This window comes from Podarcis raffonei, chromosome 7, assembly GCF_027172205.1.
Source record: "Podarcis raffonei isolate rPodRaf1 chromosome 7, rPodRaf1.pri, whole genome shotgun sequence".
NCBI lineage: Eukaryota > Metazoa > Chordata > Lepidosauria > Squamata > Lacertidae > Podarcis > Podarcis raffonei.
This window is the reverse complement of record NC_070608.1, coordinates 26,526,653-26,546,353: the sequence shown is the minus strand read 5'-3', so window position 1 is coordinate 26,546,353 and position 19,701 is coordinate 26,526,653. Positions and strand designations below refer to the sequence as shown.

General features: G+C 43.2%; 1 protein-coding gene across 4 annotated transcripts in view; it reads right to left on the bottom strand.

Moving 5' to 3' along the window:
* The window catches only part of RUNX1T1 (RUNX1 partner transcriptional co-repressor 1), a 148,131-nt gene extending 141,960 nt beyond the window's left edge, over positions 1-6,171 (bottom strand). Inside the window, exons 1-2 of one of the 4 annotated variants that reach the window (XM_053395673.1) lie at positions 5,116-6,171; positions 4,302-4,435 (exon numbers count right to left, since the gene is read on the bottom strand). Coding sequence is in view for 1 of the 4 variants with exons in the window: in XM_053395671.1 (XP_053251646.1) it covers positions 5,116-5,143 (28 nt within the window). In the remaining 3 variants the exon portion in view is untranslated. The remainder of the gene's footprint in view (positions 1-4,301; positions 4,436-5,115) is intronic. The other 3 variants (XM_053395668.1, XM_053395671.1, XM_053395669.1) reach the window with 3 other exon arrangements.
* Between the last annotated feature and the right edge of the window lie 13,530 nt (positions 6,172-19,701).

The window sequence follows — 19,701 nt, the reverse complement described above, 5'->3', positions numbered from 1 at the left end:
GAGATTTTTTAGCTGTTTTAATGCTTCAAAACCTAGCATTTCCTTTCTTGCATTGAATATGTGAATTCTAGTGTGTTATAATGTGAGAATGCCAACATATGACCATTATACTATAATACCTCACTGCTCAGCTCAGCTCGTCATTACTTCACTTGTAATTCTTATGCTAATTATGTTCATAATTACTATAAACAGATGTGGGAGAAATGCATGTGACCTTTTATTTGCAAAATACATTCTTAATTCCTTTAAGGTTAGCACACATATGCACCAAAACTACTAAGTCAGATGGGAAATGTAAAGAAATAGCTATATGAAATAACTATCTCCAATCTAGAAAGTATACTGAAGCAAATACTTTTTTTTTCAAAATTAGAATAAGAGGTTCTCAAAAAGAGCACAAAAAACATGAACCCCAAATGACCACTTTTTACCACTGAGCACTCACATCTCAAACTACAGTGCTAATTCAGCATCCCATTCCCCTTTCTTCGCATTCTGTTTCACAACTGCCAGGGCATGGCAGCCAATATAGCAGTTTGTTTTCCTTTCAAAATTAGCATCTTCCTCTGTACACAAGACTCATTTACAATAAAATCACTATGGGTTTCATTACCAGAAAGACCTCTCCATTTTTATTTCTCCTCCCACCCCCCTATAATTAGGGTGGACAGACAGGTGACACCCCCCCCCTTGCGCAGATGGCTCCTGGGAATGATGCAAAAGTAGCTGCTTCTGTTTAAACAACATACAGATAACCTGCCCTGTTCTTATCACTCACAATTACCTCCATTATAGTGAACCCATGCTTACTTTAATAAAACACCCACTGCTCTTTAAACATCATTTGAGAACTTTCTTATCAGTGGTGGAAAAGATATTAATGAAGATGGAAGTCAATGTCTTTCAGATTAAGCTAATCGTGCGTTCTAAATTTAGACTGCTTTTAAAAGCTGTGCTCCTTTTTATTTGTCTAAGCGCTTCCTTTCAGTGCCATTCTGCTTCAAAATGTTTGCTTTTAGAAAAATATTCAACTTAAAACAAAAGCAGACTTGAATTAGAATATGACCATTGCCATTTGCAATGCCCAGTGCACCCAGTGAATTTGCTGCTGTTAAGAAGTAATTTTGCATTGCTATCTGCATGCGTTTGTCTTTCTGGACTCTGCAGCACTGATCATGTTAAAAGGAATGTGGAGAGTTAAGAAAATTTTGCACGGGAGGCCATTCTTTTGTGAGAAACGGGGTCATTTACATTTTAATACTGATACTTAGATTTCTGTGTACTTCTAAGGCCCCTATAACTATCGACAAGACTCAGTGAAAAAGCACCATTTTTAAAAAAAAACACCTCATCCAGATTTAACCAATCCACCAGATACAAACGTTTCTATCCCACAGCAAGTCCCTGTTTTATTTCTGCTGATAAGGCTTTTTGATCGCCAAGTGTCAACTTAAGTTCGCACAGGACAATGGAGGTGGCAGTGTTGGAAGTGTTTATTTCCCCCCGAAAATGGGAGCACGATACTGACACACAGTTGTGTCGCTTTTCAATTAGCTAAATATTTTAACAGTAACGAGCTTGCAGCAAACAAAGTTGAACAATGAAAACGTCCATGGTAGGAGCCCTTCCCCCTCCTGTCCACAATGCAAATACTACACAGATGCCAATTTTTGTTCACAGCGGCTTGCTAGCAAAGCGCCATGCAGCCTTAGTGCAGCAGGCTTTGCATTCAATGCTTGTCAGCTGAGCTCCATTTCAGAAGGGTGAGAAACAGGAGTTGACAGGGAAGAATGCCTGGGGGCTTGCTGGCCACTGACCAGGGCTTCAGGTGGAGGAACCTCCTCCTCCTCCTTCTCTATACAGAATCACAAGGCATGATGCTGGCAGAGGCGTACATGCAGTTCAAGTATTAAGAAGGCATAGTGCCACACGGACAATGGTGTATGCTCACAATGCTTTGATGGAGTGTTCCCATCAGTTTGGGTTAACCAAGGGAGTGCGTATAAAAATAAATCTTTTAAAACAAAAGCACTTTAGGAAAAAGATGGACACTCCTGGAGCAAAACATAGCGAGCAACAGCAGTTGCCATAATGCAGTCTGCATTCCACTGCAAAAGGGAATGTGAGCTCGTTCACAAGAGTTTTGAAGACAAAAGTCTTATTTCTCATAATCACAGCATGAAAGAAGGCTGAGTTTTGTATTAAGTCATTGGCATGGGATATCTATACTTGCACTTTTTTTTGTTTTAATTTACAGTGTTCTACAGTTTTTATGCCAAGGGGGGTGAGGGGAAGTGGGGGGGGGGTGGAAGGGGGAGAATCCACCAATCCAATTCAACATGTGCTACGGTAGTAAAAATACACAATGAAATTTGATACACTGACCAGAAAAGTTTTGCAGTAATAATTAAGAAAGATGGCTGGCTAACACAACAGCTTGCAAGTCGTTTGTTAGAATGCAAGAAACTTTGTGCTGGATATTTTTCTAAGGGACACTGTTAAGTAAACAATTTTCAGATTTTTAGAATCCGGCACTCTGATTGTGTAGGGAAGGCAGTCTAAATTTCCTAAGAGTTTCCACAGCTGTTGAAAATTATGCTGGTTCACTTTCCTTAGGAAATAATCTCAAAGGAATTGAAAAGGGAACTATGGCACAACCATTAGAGACCAATATTGTTAGATCTGTATCTGTGTCATATCCTCTGTGTAATCAGCCAGAAATTAAAATAAAAACTTATAATATATCAGGTCAGCATAAGGTAAGTCTTTTGGTAAATTCTTAAATCCATAAAGACACTGAAATAAAAATGCCAATTTAAGTTTTCTATTTCACTTTTAAGAGCACTTTAAGACTATCACCATAACAACACAAACATCATGGAGATCAGATTTCAGATCACATAGATTTTTGTTTGTCAGGGGTATTTGTGTGTCTGGGTTTTTATTATTATATTAATACAGAATATCAAAAGAGATTTAAAGTTGGTCTACAACTGATGGAGGGGGGAAAATCTGATTTGGTCAGCAACTCAGACCACCATCAAGGGAAAAATCAATTTTCAGCAGCTGTGGACAGCCATTTAAGTCTGGGGCCTGAACAGATTAATTAGGGAAAGCAATGTTAAAAGTTAAAGGGGTCATAGTTACATTAAGTACATGAATTTCTGCTGAAGCAAAAGCTAAGCAGTGCATTCCAAGACTCAGAAGTAATCCATCAAGGAAGTGGGCCACATTATAACATTTGCTAGGAAATCTCCCATTGCAAGATATACTATAGGAAGCAGCCATATACAGAGTCAGGCTACTGGTATACCTAGTTCAATATTGTTGACATTGACTGCTGGCAGTTCTCCTGTATTTAGACAGAGAATCTACCTGGAGAGGCAAGGAACTGAACATGAGCCCTTCTGCATGTGAACTGTAGAGCCTTTGCCCTCAATCGCAGGGAGACTTAGCCTGCAATATCCTAAACATAAACACCTGGGAACAAGTCTCATTGAACTCAGCTGAGCTAATTCCCTGAGTAGACATGCACAGGATTGTGCTGTAAGGATGCAATCTGATAGACCTTTTATCTAGGCATAAGCCCCTCTTGGACACAGCAGGACTTACTTCCAGACAGACATAAAAATTACACAAAACCTCCACTATAATCAAAATGTAGTAGCAATGACTGCTTTTCTCTTACATAGCATAAGTTGTATGCATTTAGGAGCTCGGTAACCTCAATGAGTCCATATGGTCCATAATAGAAATTCCACTTCCATTTCTAAATAATACAGTAGGAAGTTTGATGTTCCAAAACAATTTGGTACTACAGGAGATTCAGTGATGCACCACTCATAGTACTGAAATTACATTAAAATCTATGAAACTTCAAGCCAGTGAAAAAAGTAAATGGTCAACAAAGCTTCCTATCTTTTGTGACCTGTTCACTGTGTTTATTCCAAGAGAGAGACTGCTTGGCTAAGGCTGAAATTCTATCCTAAACATACTTACTTACCTGGGAGAAAGCTCCATTGAACTCAATGAGTTTTACTTCTAAGTAAATGTATTTAGGAGATTGCTGCAAGTTTACTAAACTTACCAAAACGCTAAAGTTCTCTTCAATACAGTCTAGATCAGATCTTTGAAATGTCCAGTGACATACATTAATAAACAAATCTGGAAGTTCCTGATCTCGAATTATTGTTAATCATTGTTATATGTAACAGTAAAGTGACAATACAGAGATCAAAGATTTGTTCATGTTTCATTCTGCACTTGATTATACAGAAATTAAATGGGATATCCTTTACCTGAAATATATCTGTGAGAAAAATATGTCTACAGCGCTTTCCGTGATTTACAGTTTCGATCCATACTGTCTAGGTTGAAAACATTACATTTCAAGCGCTCTTGATCACATGAGCTCATATCGAGCAAGGATCATCTTGAAATAGAGGGACAAAAAGAAAAGAAACAGAGATGAGACTATGGGTTAATTCGCAAAAGGAGATCTCATGCCAGCCTGGAAAACCTGTTTTCTGAATCAGAAGCCCTGCCGCATCCCAGATACGTCGTTGCGGTTATTCGGCAGTAAACAATAGCACTCTGCACGCGCTCAGAGGCACCGTGGTGGTCGCACTCGTTTTGGTGCGAGGGTGGGGAAGATAGGTTACTGAACTGAGCCCATTTCAAATTTAAGCACTTGAGCTCAAGGAGACTTGTACTCGAATTCGAACCGATGCTGCAGACGGAGCTTATTTTTCCCCCATAAAACTTTTTGCTCTTTGGTCACTTTCGGAAAGGGACAAAATCGAGAGCTGAGAGTCGTGGGGTGTTTCGGTTTGGTTTCGCATGCAATCCTATCCTTTGCGCGGTTTGGTACCGCGGCAACAGCAACTCCAAGCCGTGTTAGCGGGTTAGTTAACAACCACAGGATCCCGCCTAAGTAAAGGGCAGAAAGGGGGGATGAAATCCGGGGACCGAGGCTGCGCGCCACCCAACCCATCCCGCAATCCGGCTCCGGGATCTAGAGGCGCGCCAATTCCTAGTCCCTCCGCATGCCTTGCTGCCGGCTGGCCGGTCGGGGGTGTAAGGTAGGTGGGTGGGTGGGTGGGTGTTACTTACATTGCAAAGGACCGGAGACTCCCACCATTCGCCCCAGGCAGAGAGCTGAAAATAAAAAGTTCCAGTCCTCCTTGGCGGAGCTCGGACAGCCCAGGCTGGCCGGCCGGCGGGGACCCGCGAGAGGAAAAAGGGGCGACGCAATGTGGCTTCGCTTCCTTCTCTTTCCTCCCCGCTCCGGATCATCCACGTTCACACACGAAAAGGTCCAAACGGCGCGAAGGAAACGAGGAAAGACGAAGCCAAACTCCAGCTGTTCTTACGCGTGTGGTTTCTCTCTCTTTCTTTTTAATAAAAAAGGGTGGGGGGGAGGAAAGGAGGATCCGCGCGAGGGAGAGCTTCTCGGGGGTGCCAAAGGCTCAAGAAAGCGCATGTAAGAATCACCGTAGTCAGAAGAATGGAAAATAAAAGTCCTCCAAGTAGCCCGATGCGGAATGCTCAGTTCCTCCTCCTCGGCGGCCGCCCGTGGTCGCTGTTATTGTTGCAGACGAAAAATGTGAGCTGAGAGTCCAAGCGGTGGATCTTACGCGCTGTCAGTGGCGGTGCGCCTGCCTCCTCCTGCCGCCGCCGCCTCTTCTCTCTCTCTCTCTCTCTCTCTCTCTCTCTCTCTCTCTCTCTCTCTCTAAGGCGGCGATGCATAGATTTGCAGGCTTCCCATGCGCCCGCCCGCTCGGGGAAGCAGCTCCATGTAATGTCTGTGCACAGATCCGCCCTGCGGGAAAGGCTCCGCCGTTTGTTTGTTTGTTTGTTTGTTCTCCCCTCGCGCGCGCGTGTGTATGGGTGTGCGCGCGTCTCCGTATGTATATGTGTGTGTGAGCGTCTGACTCTCTCTTTCCTCCCACCCCCCTCTGCTAGCAGCCACCTCTAAAGTCAAACAGCATACTGCAAGCAGCTGGCCTGGCTCAGCTACCCAGGTGCAGGGGGGAGGGCTTAAAGCAGTGGGAGGTGATAGAGGTAGGAGACATCTGTGTCATGAGCGGAGAGGAGGGGGGTCAAGTATATGTTAACAATAGTCAAGCCCAGTCCCTCTTGGGCAGCCTGCCTGCTTTTCCTTTCATTTCTCTCTCTCTCTCTCTCTCTCTCTCTTACTTAGTGGGCATGCAACTTGGTCCCTAATGAAGCCCGTTCCCAAGGCCGCCTGCTCTCCGAGTCCAGACTGCCCTGCAGTAACCCAAGACAAACACTTTCCCCAGCCATCTGGAGAACTGCTGCTGCTGCTGCTGCTGCTGCCGCCTTCTCCGCCTGCACCTCGTCACTGTCTGAAGAGAGACAGCAGCACTGCTAGGAATCAAGCCACTCCGAGATCGACTCTCCTTAATCCCCTTCTGTTAGCTGGTTTTCTCGGGCTGACTATTTGCTTTCACATTAAATAATAGCCTTAGAGAAAACAATTATTCTCTTTCTGCCTTCTCTTCCCAGCCTTCATCTCTCTCTTCTCCCTCCCCCACCCCCCAATACAGAAATTTATTTATTTTGTTAAAAGAAGTTTCTGTCGACATTAAAAATCAAAAGCTTTCAAATCAAAAGCTTTTACATTGGGGGGAGGGGGGAGACGAGACCCTGTCCTTCGATTTCACACTTGCCAGACAAGGAGATCATTCAGAAATTCATAGGCTGTCTCTTAAGCGAACATGAATTAACTTAGCTAAAGAATTCAAAGCACAAATAGAATGTGCGCTTCAGAATGCTTCTTGCCATTTACTCGCAGGCACTGGGCAATAATTGATTAGTCCTTGGAATTATTCAGTTTATACGTTGCTTCTTGAAATATGGTTGTTTAATTTGCTTTTTAATTGGAATTGGCCCTGTCGGAAAGAGCTCGTTGCTTATATTCAGTGATCATGGTACTCTGGTAAGCAAGCTATGTATGTCTTGTGATTCAAGCCATGAGCTTAAGATCCTCTGTTACAATGGTGCTGGGGCTCACATACTTTGAAGTAATATATATTGGTACCTAAACAGCCACAGATTAAGTCAGAGTCTAACATTTCCTAGCTGTACCATTCCTGCATCATTTATTTTGCAACCCTAATAACCTCATTCTTTGTAGCGTTAGGATGCATACAGATATTTAACAAAAGCAACTTCTCGCTTTCCGTTCTCTTATTTTATTTCAGTGATTTGTATAATCACAGGCATTTCCAACTGATGTAAAAGAGAATGGACACAATGAAACTAAAAATGTGTTAAAGAACAAAATCAGAATTCAATTAAAAAGTCTGCCGAAATAATAATACTGTAATAAAGTCTTTGGTAAACACTGGAAGTTCAGCGGGGAGTTCGGTAAGATAGGACTTGCAATACTGAACACATGACTCCTGGAGGATACAAGCCAGGCATCCGAACCACGTGGGGAGGGGCATCGTTGTAATACTGCTTCTCCAATTTCTCACCCTGATGGAATCCCAAGTTTGCAGTCTGCATGGCATTGAGACCAGCTCCTCATTGTGCAGCAATGTCCCTCCTACTTCCTCTATCCAACACCTGCAGATCAGAGACTAGAGCACTGTACTTTTACCCCATAGACTGAGGCATGCTTAATGAAGGCACTGATTATAAATCACTAAAAGAACATGTATGGGAGGTGTGTACTGCAGATGTACTGCAGATCTTGCACCACCTTTCAATATTCAGGTGGGTGAGTGAAATCTTACAGGATGTGCACCTAGCCCCTAGCCCATGGGTAGGCAAACTAAGGCCCAGGGGCTGGATCCGGCCCAATCACCTTCTCAATCCAGCCCACGGACGGTCCAGGAATCAAGCGTGTTTTTACATGAGTAGAATGTGTGCTTTTATTTAAAATGCATCTCTGGGTTATTTGCGGAGCATGGGAATTCGTTCATCTCCCCCCCAAAAAATATAGTCCGGCCCCCCACAAGGTCTGAGGGACAGTGGACTGGCCTCCTACTGAAAAAGTTTGCTGACCCCTGCTAGCCCTACATTTATCCAACTATTGCCCATATATAAAGGTAAAGGTAAAGGGACCCCTGACCATTAGGTCCAGTCGTGGCCGACTCAGGGGTTGCGGTGCTCATCTCACTTTATTGGCCAACGGAGCCGGCGTACAGTTTCCAGGTCATGTGGCCAGCATGACTAAGCCACTTCTGGCGAACCAGAGCAGCGCCCGGAAACACCGTTTACCTTCCTGCTGGAGCGGTACCTATTTACCTACTTGCACTTTTTGAGGTGCTTTCAAACACTAGGTTGGCAGGAGCTGGGACCGAGCAACGGGAGCTCACCCCATTGCGGGGATTCGAACCGCCGGCCTTTTGATCAGTAAGTCCTAGGCTCTGTGGTTTAACCCACAGCGCCACCCGTGTCCCTATTGCCCATATATATTCCACCATTAATATTTGTGCTCAGCATAGAGTTAAATCAAAGAAGGGTAGATTTTCGTCTTCAGGAGAAACCTCCAACTCCCCTTTATCCGAGTCTGTCCTCACACTGAGACTCTCATTATCTAATCCTGTCCTGCAAGACCCTCCTCCTCCCTACCCCCCACTTGATTGCTCAAACACATCCAGCACATCCCAACTCATCCCTTCTGCATACTGCCCTTCAGTGTCCCATCACCATGAGCAGGGATCTAAGTCATCGTTTTCTGTGTCCTCCCCGTGGGGCTCTTGGGTGTGTAGCTCCCACAACTCTTCCTCACCCAGCCAGTCCCCAATATACAACTACATTTGTTCCTTATTCAGGGCCACATACATCCCGTTTTGCCTTTGCAGCAATCCCATGAGGCTGGTAGTTTTGATAGAGAGTGGTTTTTTACCAGTGCCCTCACAGGGAACTTAATGGCTGAAAAGAAATTTAAAACCAGGTCTTTCCAATCTGGTCTAACCATGTGGCCACTGCCCACCAAACAATATTTGGCTACTAGATATTTTTTAAGTCAAATGAAAGCAGTCACTGTAGTATGAATCACAATATAAACAACCAGAAGGTATCTTCCCTAATTACTTGAGGTGGCAGATGGGGGAGAGATCGAGGTTGAGCCCATGCTTTTCATGCAGAAGGTCTCTGTTTCAATCTCTGGCATCTCCAGTTAACAGGATCTGGTAGCTGATGGCGAGAAAGACTTCTTTTTAAAGATGCATCCACATAATTTTGCTTGAGATGTAGGATGAACTGTAGCTCCATGGCGGATCATCTGCTTTGCATGAGAAAGATCCCAAGTTCAGTTCACAGCATTGTCAGGTAGAACTGGGCATGACCCTTGTCTGAAACCCTGCAGAACTGTTGCCAGTCGCTGCAGACAAAACAGACCTAAATGAGGCAATGGGAGCTTCCGATGTTCCTATGTACCCTGGAGAGAGACTGTCAGTCAGAGCAGATGATCATGGTCTAGATGGGCCAATAGCCTGACCTGCTACTAGCCAGCTTTCTATGTTTCTAAGCTTCCTATGTTGGAATGGAAAGAATTTGCTTTGTTTCCTGCAGTGTCAAAGAGCAGGAAACACTTTGCTGCAGAGGTTCCTGGAAGCAAGATGTACAATAATAGCTGCCATAACATACACACACACACACACACACACACACACACACACACACACACACAGAAGATACCTTCCTTATCTAAAGGGGGTGGGGTCTGGACCACACATCTATGCAGTTCTTTCACTTTCCCACCTGCTGGGAAGACACCTGCAGAAAACAATAGTGGCCTGTTATGAGTCAGTAACAAAATAAGCAGCCGCGAGCTGTTTACCTAAACAGGACTGTAAACCCCCTTTTTAAAACCCTGAACTGTGAAGGCCAGGGAACTACTGCTTATTACTTGAGGGGCAAGTTCCCTTGTGAACAACCTCCCAAGGCCAACAGTAACATCCTGCAAACCTTTTCATTCTCAGAAAACATGCCTCCTGTTTATGCCAGCCATCTGCAGAGCAGCTATCTGAGAAAAGTTACTTTCCTGCAAATCCAAGACACACCAAGATGCTCCATATGCTTTTAAGTAGTTCAGTTGTAAGTGGAAGAAACAAATCATAGCTCTGACATTGTGAGACAGATCCAGCTAGAGTTAACCATCACTGTGGCTCTGTTTCGTAGAAAGCAATGGGGTGTAGATTTAGGCCTGATCCACATGAAAGTCATTTAGTTGCTTACACGTTACTATATTGCACATGAACACTGCAATTCAGTCAGTTAGTTGACTGTGATTAAGGCTGCAATCTTAGACATGCAAACCAAGGAGTAAGCCCATTGAACATGCTGGGACTTGTTTCTTAGTAAAAATGCCAATTGCCTAGTATTCAGCTGCACGTCACATGCAACGGAACAAGTTAGTTGCAGCAAGGGATGCGTGAGAAATTTTATTCAGCTTGCATCTGAATTTTGCAATGCAGTTCGTCAACCAAGCAACATGTACAAAAATGCATATACTGGAGTAAAGTACAGTGGTACCTCTGGATGCAAATGGGATCTATTCCAGAGCCCCGTTCGCATCCTGAAGCGAACGTAACATGCGACTGCGACTGCGCGGGTCGCGTTTCACTGCTTCCGCGCATGCGCATGACATCATTTTGAGCGTCTGCGCATGCACAAGCGGCGAAACCCAGAAGTAATGCGCTCCATTACTTACGGGTCATTGCAGAGCGCAACCCCAAAATATTCATCCCGAAGCTACTTCAACCCGAGGTATGACTGTAAATGGCAGACCTTGGTGCCTCAAATTTCAGTGGCCCCCTGTGTGATGCCAAAATTCAGTGCCCCCCACCTCTCACGAGCCATTCTCCATCGTTCCAGCACTCCCAAGGCTCTGCACCCAGCACGACCGAACCAGTTGCACACCCCTAAATCTACCCCTGGTAAAGTGTGCATGAAAATGAATGTATTAGGGAAAATAACATGCATATGAAAATGCATTATATTAAGGGAAATTGCCTTGCATACAAATACATTAGGAGAAATTCACACTAAAATGCTGATGAATTTTTATGAGGATTTTTCTTTTTAAGTGCAAAGCTTTGTGGAAATATAGAGAACTGAATTTAAGATTGGAAAAATGAGAAATTGAGGGAAATCATAATTGACAGATTCTCCGATCAGTAGTTGCAGCTAAGACCTGATCTAGGCAATTCTAGAATGGAATATATCACTGGAGACAGCTGTCGGTGGATCACATTTATGAATGCTCCACTACTAGCAGCTGGGCTAGAATCTTTTTCTCTAAAGTTGGCATTTGCTTTTGTTTTTTACTTGCACAATCCGTTTACATACTATATATGGCAAAGCCTTGGGAAAATGGCACCCCCTGTCTTTAGTCTGAAATGGCACGGTCTATTCTACCACCTCACTTAAGTAATTCACCAGTTTTGGTTTGAGGATAACTTCCACACTTCACTGTTGTGTCGGCTACAAGATGCCACCACAATTTCCAAAATACGTTTTAATTGAACAGTAATGTTGAGAACATGCTGCTTACAAATTTCACAAAGCAGCTCTTCGTATTAAAGTCCATTTTTAGCATCTCAAACCTCCACATTTCCAACTGTGAATAAAAACAAATTGGGATGGCTGGTCTCTGATGCAATTGAAAGCTCACCCCACATCCAGCCCAGCCTACTGTTTTTAAAGCACATAGCAGATGTGTGCAGGGTTTTATTACTTTTCGCTGTACAGTTTTCAACAGAAACTTTCTTGAAGCTGGTTTCCACCCAGATGATTACTTTTCCAGTACTAAACCCAGCTGCATTTCAGCTTTTCTCACATATTTCCATAAATGTTTCAGAAATCCCACGGGAATTTTGGCATTCCTGTTCCTCTGTAATTATTCTTACGTTTTCACAACATCATCATGATTATTTGGTGCCCTGTCAGAACCAGACATTTCCTTCCACACTAGCCGGCACAAGATTGCTTCAGAAAACACTTTTAAGATAGTCACATTTAGATTTGTCCTCCCTAAAAACATATATTCTAAACAAAAAGTGCCTAAAAGCAGAGCTCGAATTACCTCCCCGCTCCCATGGCATAATTGTATTTCTTATACAAATATTGTCACACACAATCGCTCAGTGCCATCAGTATATGCAAATGTCTGGTTCATCTAAGATGCACCTTTATTCTCAATAATGATGGAATGCAAAGGTGGATAATACTTTCCTTGGTTATTTGTAAAGCGAATATTTGTATAAGTTAATACTTTACTATCCCTTTAGAGCTGCACTGTATATTTGTGCTTTTGACTTTCCAAGCTGTGATGCTTCATCGTCCTTTGTTTTATTTCTTTTTTGTTATGTTTGCCTCTTTTAAAAACAAATAAATAAAATGTGAAATATATATAGCTCCACTTCAGTAAACAAAAATGTGCCATGAATATCAACACTACTACTGCAACCAGGGCTGAAAATACCAGAAGTCATGCAACACAGTTAGGGTGGGCAAGACCGTGCCTCTAAGTATGATACCTGTATTTATACCTTGAATAAAAGAGATTGCCATTTGAGTGGGCTCTCCACACTAAAGGCCACAGTTCTCTGATATGTATGAATTATGCAATGTCTTAACTGGCCTACCTTATTCAATAGATGGTGGCAGCATCCCCTACATAGGGAACACAGGAGAAGTATGCAATGTTCAGAAAGAAGGTATTAGGTAAAGGGTAAAGGGACCCCTGACCATTAGGTCCAGTTGCGGACGACTCTAGGGTTGCGGCGCTCATCTCGCTTTATAGGCCGAGGGAGCCGGTGTACAGCTTCCGGGTCATGTGGCCAGCATGACTAAGCCGCTTCTGGCGAACCAGAGCAGCGCACGGAAATGCCGTTTACCTTCCCGCCAGAGCGGTACCTATTTATCTACTTGCACTTTGATGTGCTTTCAAACTGCTAGGTTGGCAGGAGCTGGGATCAAGTGATGGGAGCTCACCCCGTCGTGGGGATTCAAACCACCGACCTTCTGATCAGCAAGCCCTAGGCTCTGTGGTTTAACGCACAGTGCCACCCATGTCCACAAATTATTAGTTGTCCACAAATACCCAATTAGAAAGGCACTGGAGAACACATCCACCCCGATTAGTAAACATCGGACAATCTGCTTCAGTTATTGCCACTGCTGGCTGAAACCTTGTGTAGGATACAAGCCAGGGCACATCAATCTGAATGGAAAGAAACTGCAGATGAAGCTCCAATGCAACTCCCTGCAGTAGAAAAGTATATTTCCATGTCTTGAAAGACCTGTCTTTCCAAACAGGTGAGGAGGCATTGAATGCAGACGTCAGGGGGAGTGACAATGGGACTAGCCGTTTACTAAGAAAACATACAAAAAAACTTGTGCAGAATCAGGAGGAGATCAAGAAAACAATAGCTATTAGCTGCAAACAGAGGCAAAAATGTGAAACAAAATGGAATGTGGGGGTTTTCTTGGAATGGCTGAAGTAGCAAGTTTTGTATCAAAAATCAATTCTAAGAAGAATGTGGTCAAATATAACTTTTATAATGGCACTTTCAAGATGCATTTCCTTGAAAATGTGTGCCACTGAGCAACAGTGGTGATAGGAGTTTAACCTGTTAAAATGAACAAAGTTTTGACAGTAGTATTTCTCAGCCTAATTAAATCAGGGGACATACAACAGACACATCAGATTCTGCAGCTTTGTGAAAATCAGGGTTTTTTTTATTTTATTTAAATCCTGCTCTTACTCCAAGTTATTCAGGACAGAGATGAAATCCCACAATAGTCCTATGAAATATTAGGTTGCATCCAGCTAAGTTCTACTCAGACCACACGCTCTGAAATTGCTGCACCTAAATTACTCTTGTCCATCAATTCCAATGGGCTACACTCAACTGAACTGATATTGGCTACAGCACATGAAGACTGCATCCAGGGAGCTGACTGAAGATTTGATCCTGGGTCTCCTTGTTCTGAGTGTTCTGGAAGAAGCTTGGCTTATACTAGTCTGATGTGATAGTTACTCTCTCTATCTCCAGCGTGGGGTTTGTTTCCTAAATTTGTTTTCTTAGAAGTCCCTCAGTACTTTGCAGTGATCTCTCCAGTCCTTTGTGGGCAATAGTAAATAAGATTGAAATTGTATCATCACCCAAAATGTTGACACTCGAAGCTGGCAAGTTGTTCCTCCACCTCTCCCTGACAGCTAATATTTCTTACAATGTGCTACATGATAGCTTCATTATCCTAAAACCTGCTGGCACAGCGGTGAACTGGCTGCTTCACACAAGTTGCTTCCATGTCAAAAGTCTGCTTAAACTATTACATGGGATGATTTAATACACTGTCTGACCAACTTTGCTCACATGCTTTCCCTTCATTGCTCTGGATTCAGAATATATTGACCCACGATGGATTGTTATCCCAGTGCATCTGAACAACACATTTCATAATGTTTCAACCACAGAAGGCCCCATGTACACTATACATTTAAAGCACCATCATACCACTGGTTTGTTAAGAATGCTGAGCACTGTTAGGAGACCCCTATTTCCCTCAGAGCTACAATTCCCAGAGTTCCCTGGGGAGAGGGATTGATTGCTAAACCACTCTGAAAGTGCCAGGAAGTGTGCATTAACCTGTCCTACGCTGTATGATTTCTGCAACTCACCAGAACCAAAATCCATAAATGGCACTTGCTACGTCACAGAAGCAAGTCTTTGTGTTCCTCCTATCTGCTGCTATAATGTTGCAAGTAGCATTCAAGAATTTAATTTCTGATGAGGTTGTGAGCTCCGAAAGTTACACAACAGCTTTTCCTCCATGTACTCTTTTCATTCATGCTTTCCTTGCACCTGTTACAATGTATGAACTATGTTTTAGAATTCATGAACCCATACCTAGCGATAGTGATCTCAAAACTGAGGGTTAGGACCCACAAATGTTCTGTAGGAAACTTGTAACTTTGCCATCAAAAACAACTGAAGGATGTATTAAAGGTAAAGGTAAAGGGACCCCTGACCATTAGGTCCAGTCGTGGCCGGCTCTGGGGTTGCAGCGCTCATCTCGCTTTATTGGCCAAGGGAGCCGGTGTACAGCTTCCAGGTCATGTAGCCAGCATGACTAAGCCACTTCTGGCGAACCAGAGCAGCGCACGGAAACGCCGTTTACCTTCTCGCCGGAGCGGTACCTATTTATCTACTTGCACTTTGACATGCTTTCAAACTGCTAGGTTGGCAGGAGCAGGGACCGAGCAACGGGAGCTCACCCCGTCATGGGGATTCGAACCGCCAACCTTCTGATCGGCAAGTCCTAGGCTCTGTGGTTTAACCCACAGCACCACCTGCGTCCCGAAGGATGTATTAGCAATATACATATTTTTCATTTGCTATCCCAGTTTTCTATATAAGGCATAGATGGATCCATGTTTTGCTGAAGTAGTTGCTGTATCAGCTCTTTCAATAGGTGCCCAGAACCTACTTGCTTATATTTTTAAGCTCTGCATTTTAACTCACTTTTAATCTAAGTTCCCTTGGTTATTTCCCCTTTGCTGCCAATGCCTTCTTCTTTTCTTGATGGTTTTCTTTCCTGCAGTTCCTTTTTATGGCAATGTTTTGAAGCAGATGCTCTGGCTGCTTCTGCAGTTGGTCCTGCCAACTTCATGATTCTTTCTTGCTGTTCAAGCCCGTAACTCTTAATATGCCAAGGACCAATTATAAGAGCTACATCTAAGAAAGAGACTGGGGAGGAAACACTCCAAAGACTGCCTTGTAATGCTCTCTGGTTTTATTTATTTTTACATTATGTCTATGGATTTCGTTTTGTATTTCGTTATGCGAATTGTTTGACATGGTTTCATTGTACTTATTGTGTGTGTGTGTGTTTATCAATTTTAAACCACTTTGAGATCTTTCAGATAGTAAATAGTATTTAACTTGAAAACAACAGCAGCAACAACAATAACGAGACACTGAGAGAAATATTCACTGCATATATTTTCTCTGATCTCATGTGTGTCCCCCTGCCAACACTGAAAATATTTCAAGCTTTTCTAAACTAAACTAAACCAAACTATTTGTAGAGGAAATGGCCATGTAGATAAAATGCTGTAAAATCATACAGGATACTTGGTTTGGTTATTGGTTATACTGATTGTGTGCTTTGATAAGATGCTGGCTTTGATTTAACAACATGCATGCAGAGGCGCTGGGGATGTGCACACTGTAGCCCCCCCCTTTTTTACAAATGGTATTAACATAAGACAAGTCCAGATGGATTAGACCAAAGGTCTATGTGGTTCAGCATCCCATTCCCCAGAATGACCAACCAGATGCTTATGAGAAGCCCACAGCCAGGCTATGAGCGCATTGCTGGGGGGTGGGGGAATGAAGCTTTTTGATAACAGGATTGGAGCTGGTGGTTAAATTCAGCCTCACATTCCCCCTGCGGAGCAGCTAACCAGCAGGATTGCAACTTTCCTTTTTTAAAAAGAAGGACTATACATGTGGAGCAACTGCTGTTGGATCAGTCTGAAGAGTAGCGCTTGCAGTACCACTTTGCACACATGCTTTCAGCTTTTGAATCCTGCTTTGATGGACTTATTACTAATGTTGTTGTTGTCTATTAAATTTCTTACATGCTCTTCACCATAAGGTCCCAGGGCCTTATGAAAACATATATCTCAGATTTGCAAAACCTGATTAAAGAGGGGCATCTTCAGCGTATAAAAATGAAGGTGCCAGACACATCTCAGTGTGAAGGGAATTCAACAGCCTAGGAGATTTCACAGAGAATGTCCTCTCCTAGGTTCCTGCTGGGGGTAGTGGAACTACCGTCTGCTGAATTTAACACATGGCAATGGGGAAATGGGTCAGGTGACTGGCTACTTATCAGCCATCATTCACACTGCTGTGTATGGGGATATTTGTATCAAAGCCACCTTTTACAAATTTATTAACATTGTAAACTCTTAAGGGCCCAGTAGCCACAATCAACACCACCCTTTAACTAAAGAGTGATATTTAACTCAGCTCTCAACATGGACATTAGTACAGGTTAACTTCTCAGCCGGTAGAAAGATTTGCTTAGGATTCTGTCCTAGAATTGCCTACTGGAGAGAGACTGGTGATTACTTTCATAATTTAAAATAAAGGTCAAAACTGTGGTAATTAGGTGAACATATGCTAAGAGGTCCTTTCTGAAATTAAATAGTCTGTCTTATCTTCTTGTTCTTCACTGTCACCATCAGCCTTGCTAGTTAAATCACACACAGGCACACACACACACACACACACACACACACACACACCTGTGAAAAGTACTATTTCATTGTTATATTGTTATTCAATCAACTACTGTAAAATTATCTGTTTTCTCTGCCTTACAGTTTGCTCCGACCCTCTAAATGTTACTCGTGTTTTCAGACTCACGGTTTAAAACCTTGAATGTTTTGGTGCAAAATCTCCCTAATAATAATAATAATAATCACACATTGGAATAGAAAACAAAGTTAAACCTCACTTTTGTATATCAGACCGAAATCCTAGCTTTGCACAAATTGTGCAGTGTTTTCTTTGGCATTCCAGCAAAGGGTTAAGGCAAATCTGTGTGGTATCAGATATATTCATATAATGAGCTTTTTACTGAAGTAATTAAAATTTGTTTATAATTAATACAGATGAATTGGTTCCTGCACAATAATAGTTAGGAGATTAACAAAGGCCACATTTTGGCAACAGGACCACATTCCTTTCCAAGAATTGTGGGACTTTATCCAATGAATGTCTGTCCAACCCGGCTGATTCTTCAGAGATGCCATATGGCACTGCTATCCATTACATTTCTCCCCCTAAAAGGCAGCCATATGACATAACTGATCTTCAAAACGTTGTCAGAAGGCATTACCTGGGCACGCTGTGAGCTGCTTTCCAAAAAAACAAAAAACCTACCAGGCACAGGGGCTATTAATTATGGGCAAAAGAAATGTGCACACACATGCTGGAAACTTGGCGTACTTTCTTCAGTACTATTAACTGAGCATCTCAAACTGCTCAAGCTCAGAACCAGAATGATTTCCCTTCCAGACCCACCCATAAAATGCTTATATTATCCTCCAACATAGTACATCGTCCTTTAATATATTCTACACATTTCACAAAACGTCAGAACACCTGATCTTCAAACTGATGCAGGAGTTCACGGATTACAAGCCTATGCATGTTTGTTTCTCCCACTCAGTTCAAAAGGATTTACTCTCAAGTAAGTGTGCAGGCATGCAACCTGAATTTATGCATGATTAAATTTGGAAGCCATTCCCACTGAGTTCAGTGACTTTTTATCCCCAGTTATGTGGGGTAAGACTGTTGGAAAATGCCCTGGGGGTGCCTGCAAGCCCCCAGAACTCTGAGCGTCCTCCGGGTATGCGCAGCTCTGGAAAAGGCATCTCCCTTCTCTTCCAGTGCACTTCTAGCGACACACCATACATCATAATGATATATGCACACTAAGCTGCTGGCAGAACACAGCAAAGAAGCGTGAGACATCGTAGAGCTAATCTACTATTTATTTACACACGATGTACAGACAAAAGCATAATGGTGTCCGTTCTCTCCAGCTCTGAGAGAACAACAGGCACAGGTAAAAGTGAAAGTACATTGCAAAGTACATACACTGAAAGAGATAAGACTGTCTTCCATTTCCCACACTCTTCTCAGACAGGCATGTGATTTACACCAATCACAAATGCAGCATCGGAGGAGTGAAATTGCTAACAAAGACTTCAGCCTTTATCTACATGTTTGGGACCAAGAGACTCTCCTCTCCATCAAGTATAGTAATAAATGTATAATGCTATACTTATATGTTTCCTCTTTGTTCCCTCTCATTTGTTTCCTCTTCCGGGTTGACCAAGAATTCATTCAAGTGCTTCACAAACATCATATCAGTAATCCGTTAGGATCTCTGTACATGCTGAACACATAGGTGAAGTAGACAGAAGAGAGATGCAGGCAGAAGAAAAAGGCTAGAATGGATCTACAGTTTCTGCCTGCAGAGAAGGGAATCTCTCCTCTCCTCTACTGTTGCCACTGGAGACAATCTTCCAAAGATAGCTGCAGGCAGAAGCTGCAGATCCATTTCAACGTTTTTATTCTACCTGCGCCTCTCTTCTGTCTGCTTTCCTTGATCCCCCGTTTTTTAAAACATTAGGGGGTGCCTGGGAACGCCCAATATACCGTAGATTCTGGTGTATTACATGACTAGGTGTATTAGACGACCCTCCAAATTGGCAGCGGCAATTTGGTGGTTCGTCTTATAAGCCTAGTCGCCTAATACGCTGGGCAGCTCCGCTCCGGGCGGCTTTCTCCCGGCGCGCAGCTGAGCCTGCCGCCCGCTGCTGCTGCTTCCGAAGCAGCAATGGGGGCGTGGGCGTGGTGGGCTCCAAATGTAAAGAAAAAGTCATCTTGTACGCCGGAATCTATGGTACATGTCCATGGTTGAACATGTGCTAATGTTGACTAGATTAGACAAGACAAAAATGTCAGTATGCCTTTCAACCAATGTCAGTGACTGGGCTCAATAACTGGTTCTGCCCTGACTGGGCTAGGCGACTGGAACACTTTCAGAGACCTTCCAATCCTGGAAAACAGCTCTCAGTGCACTGGACTCACAACTGTGCATTGTGAGCACCTGACTCAGCAGAGT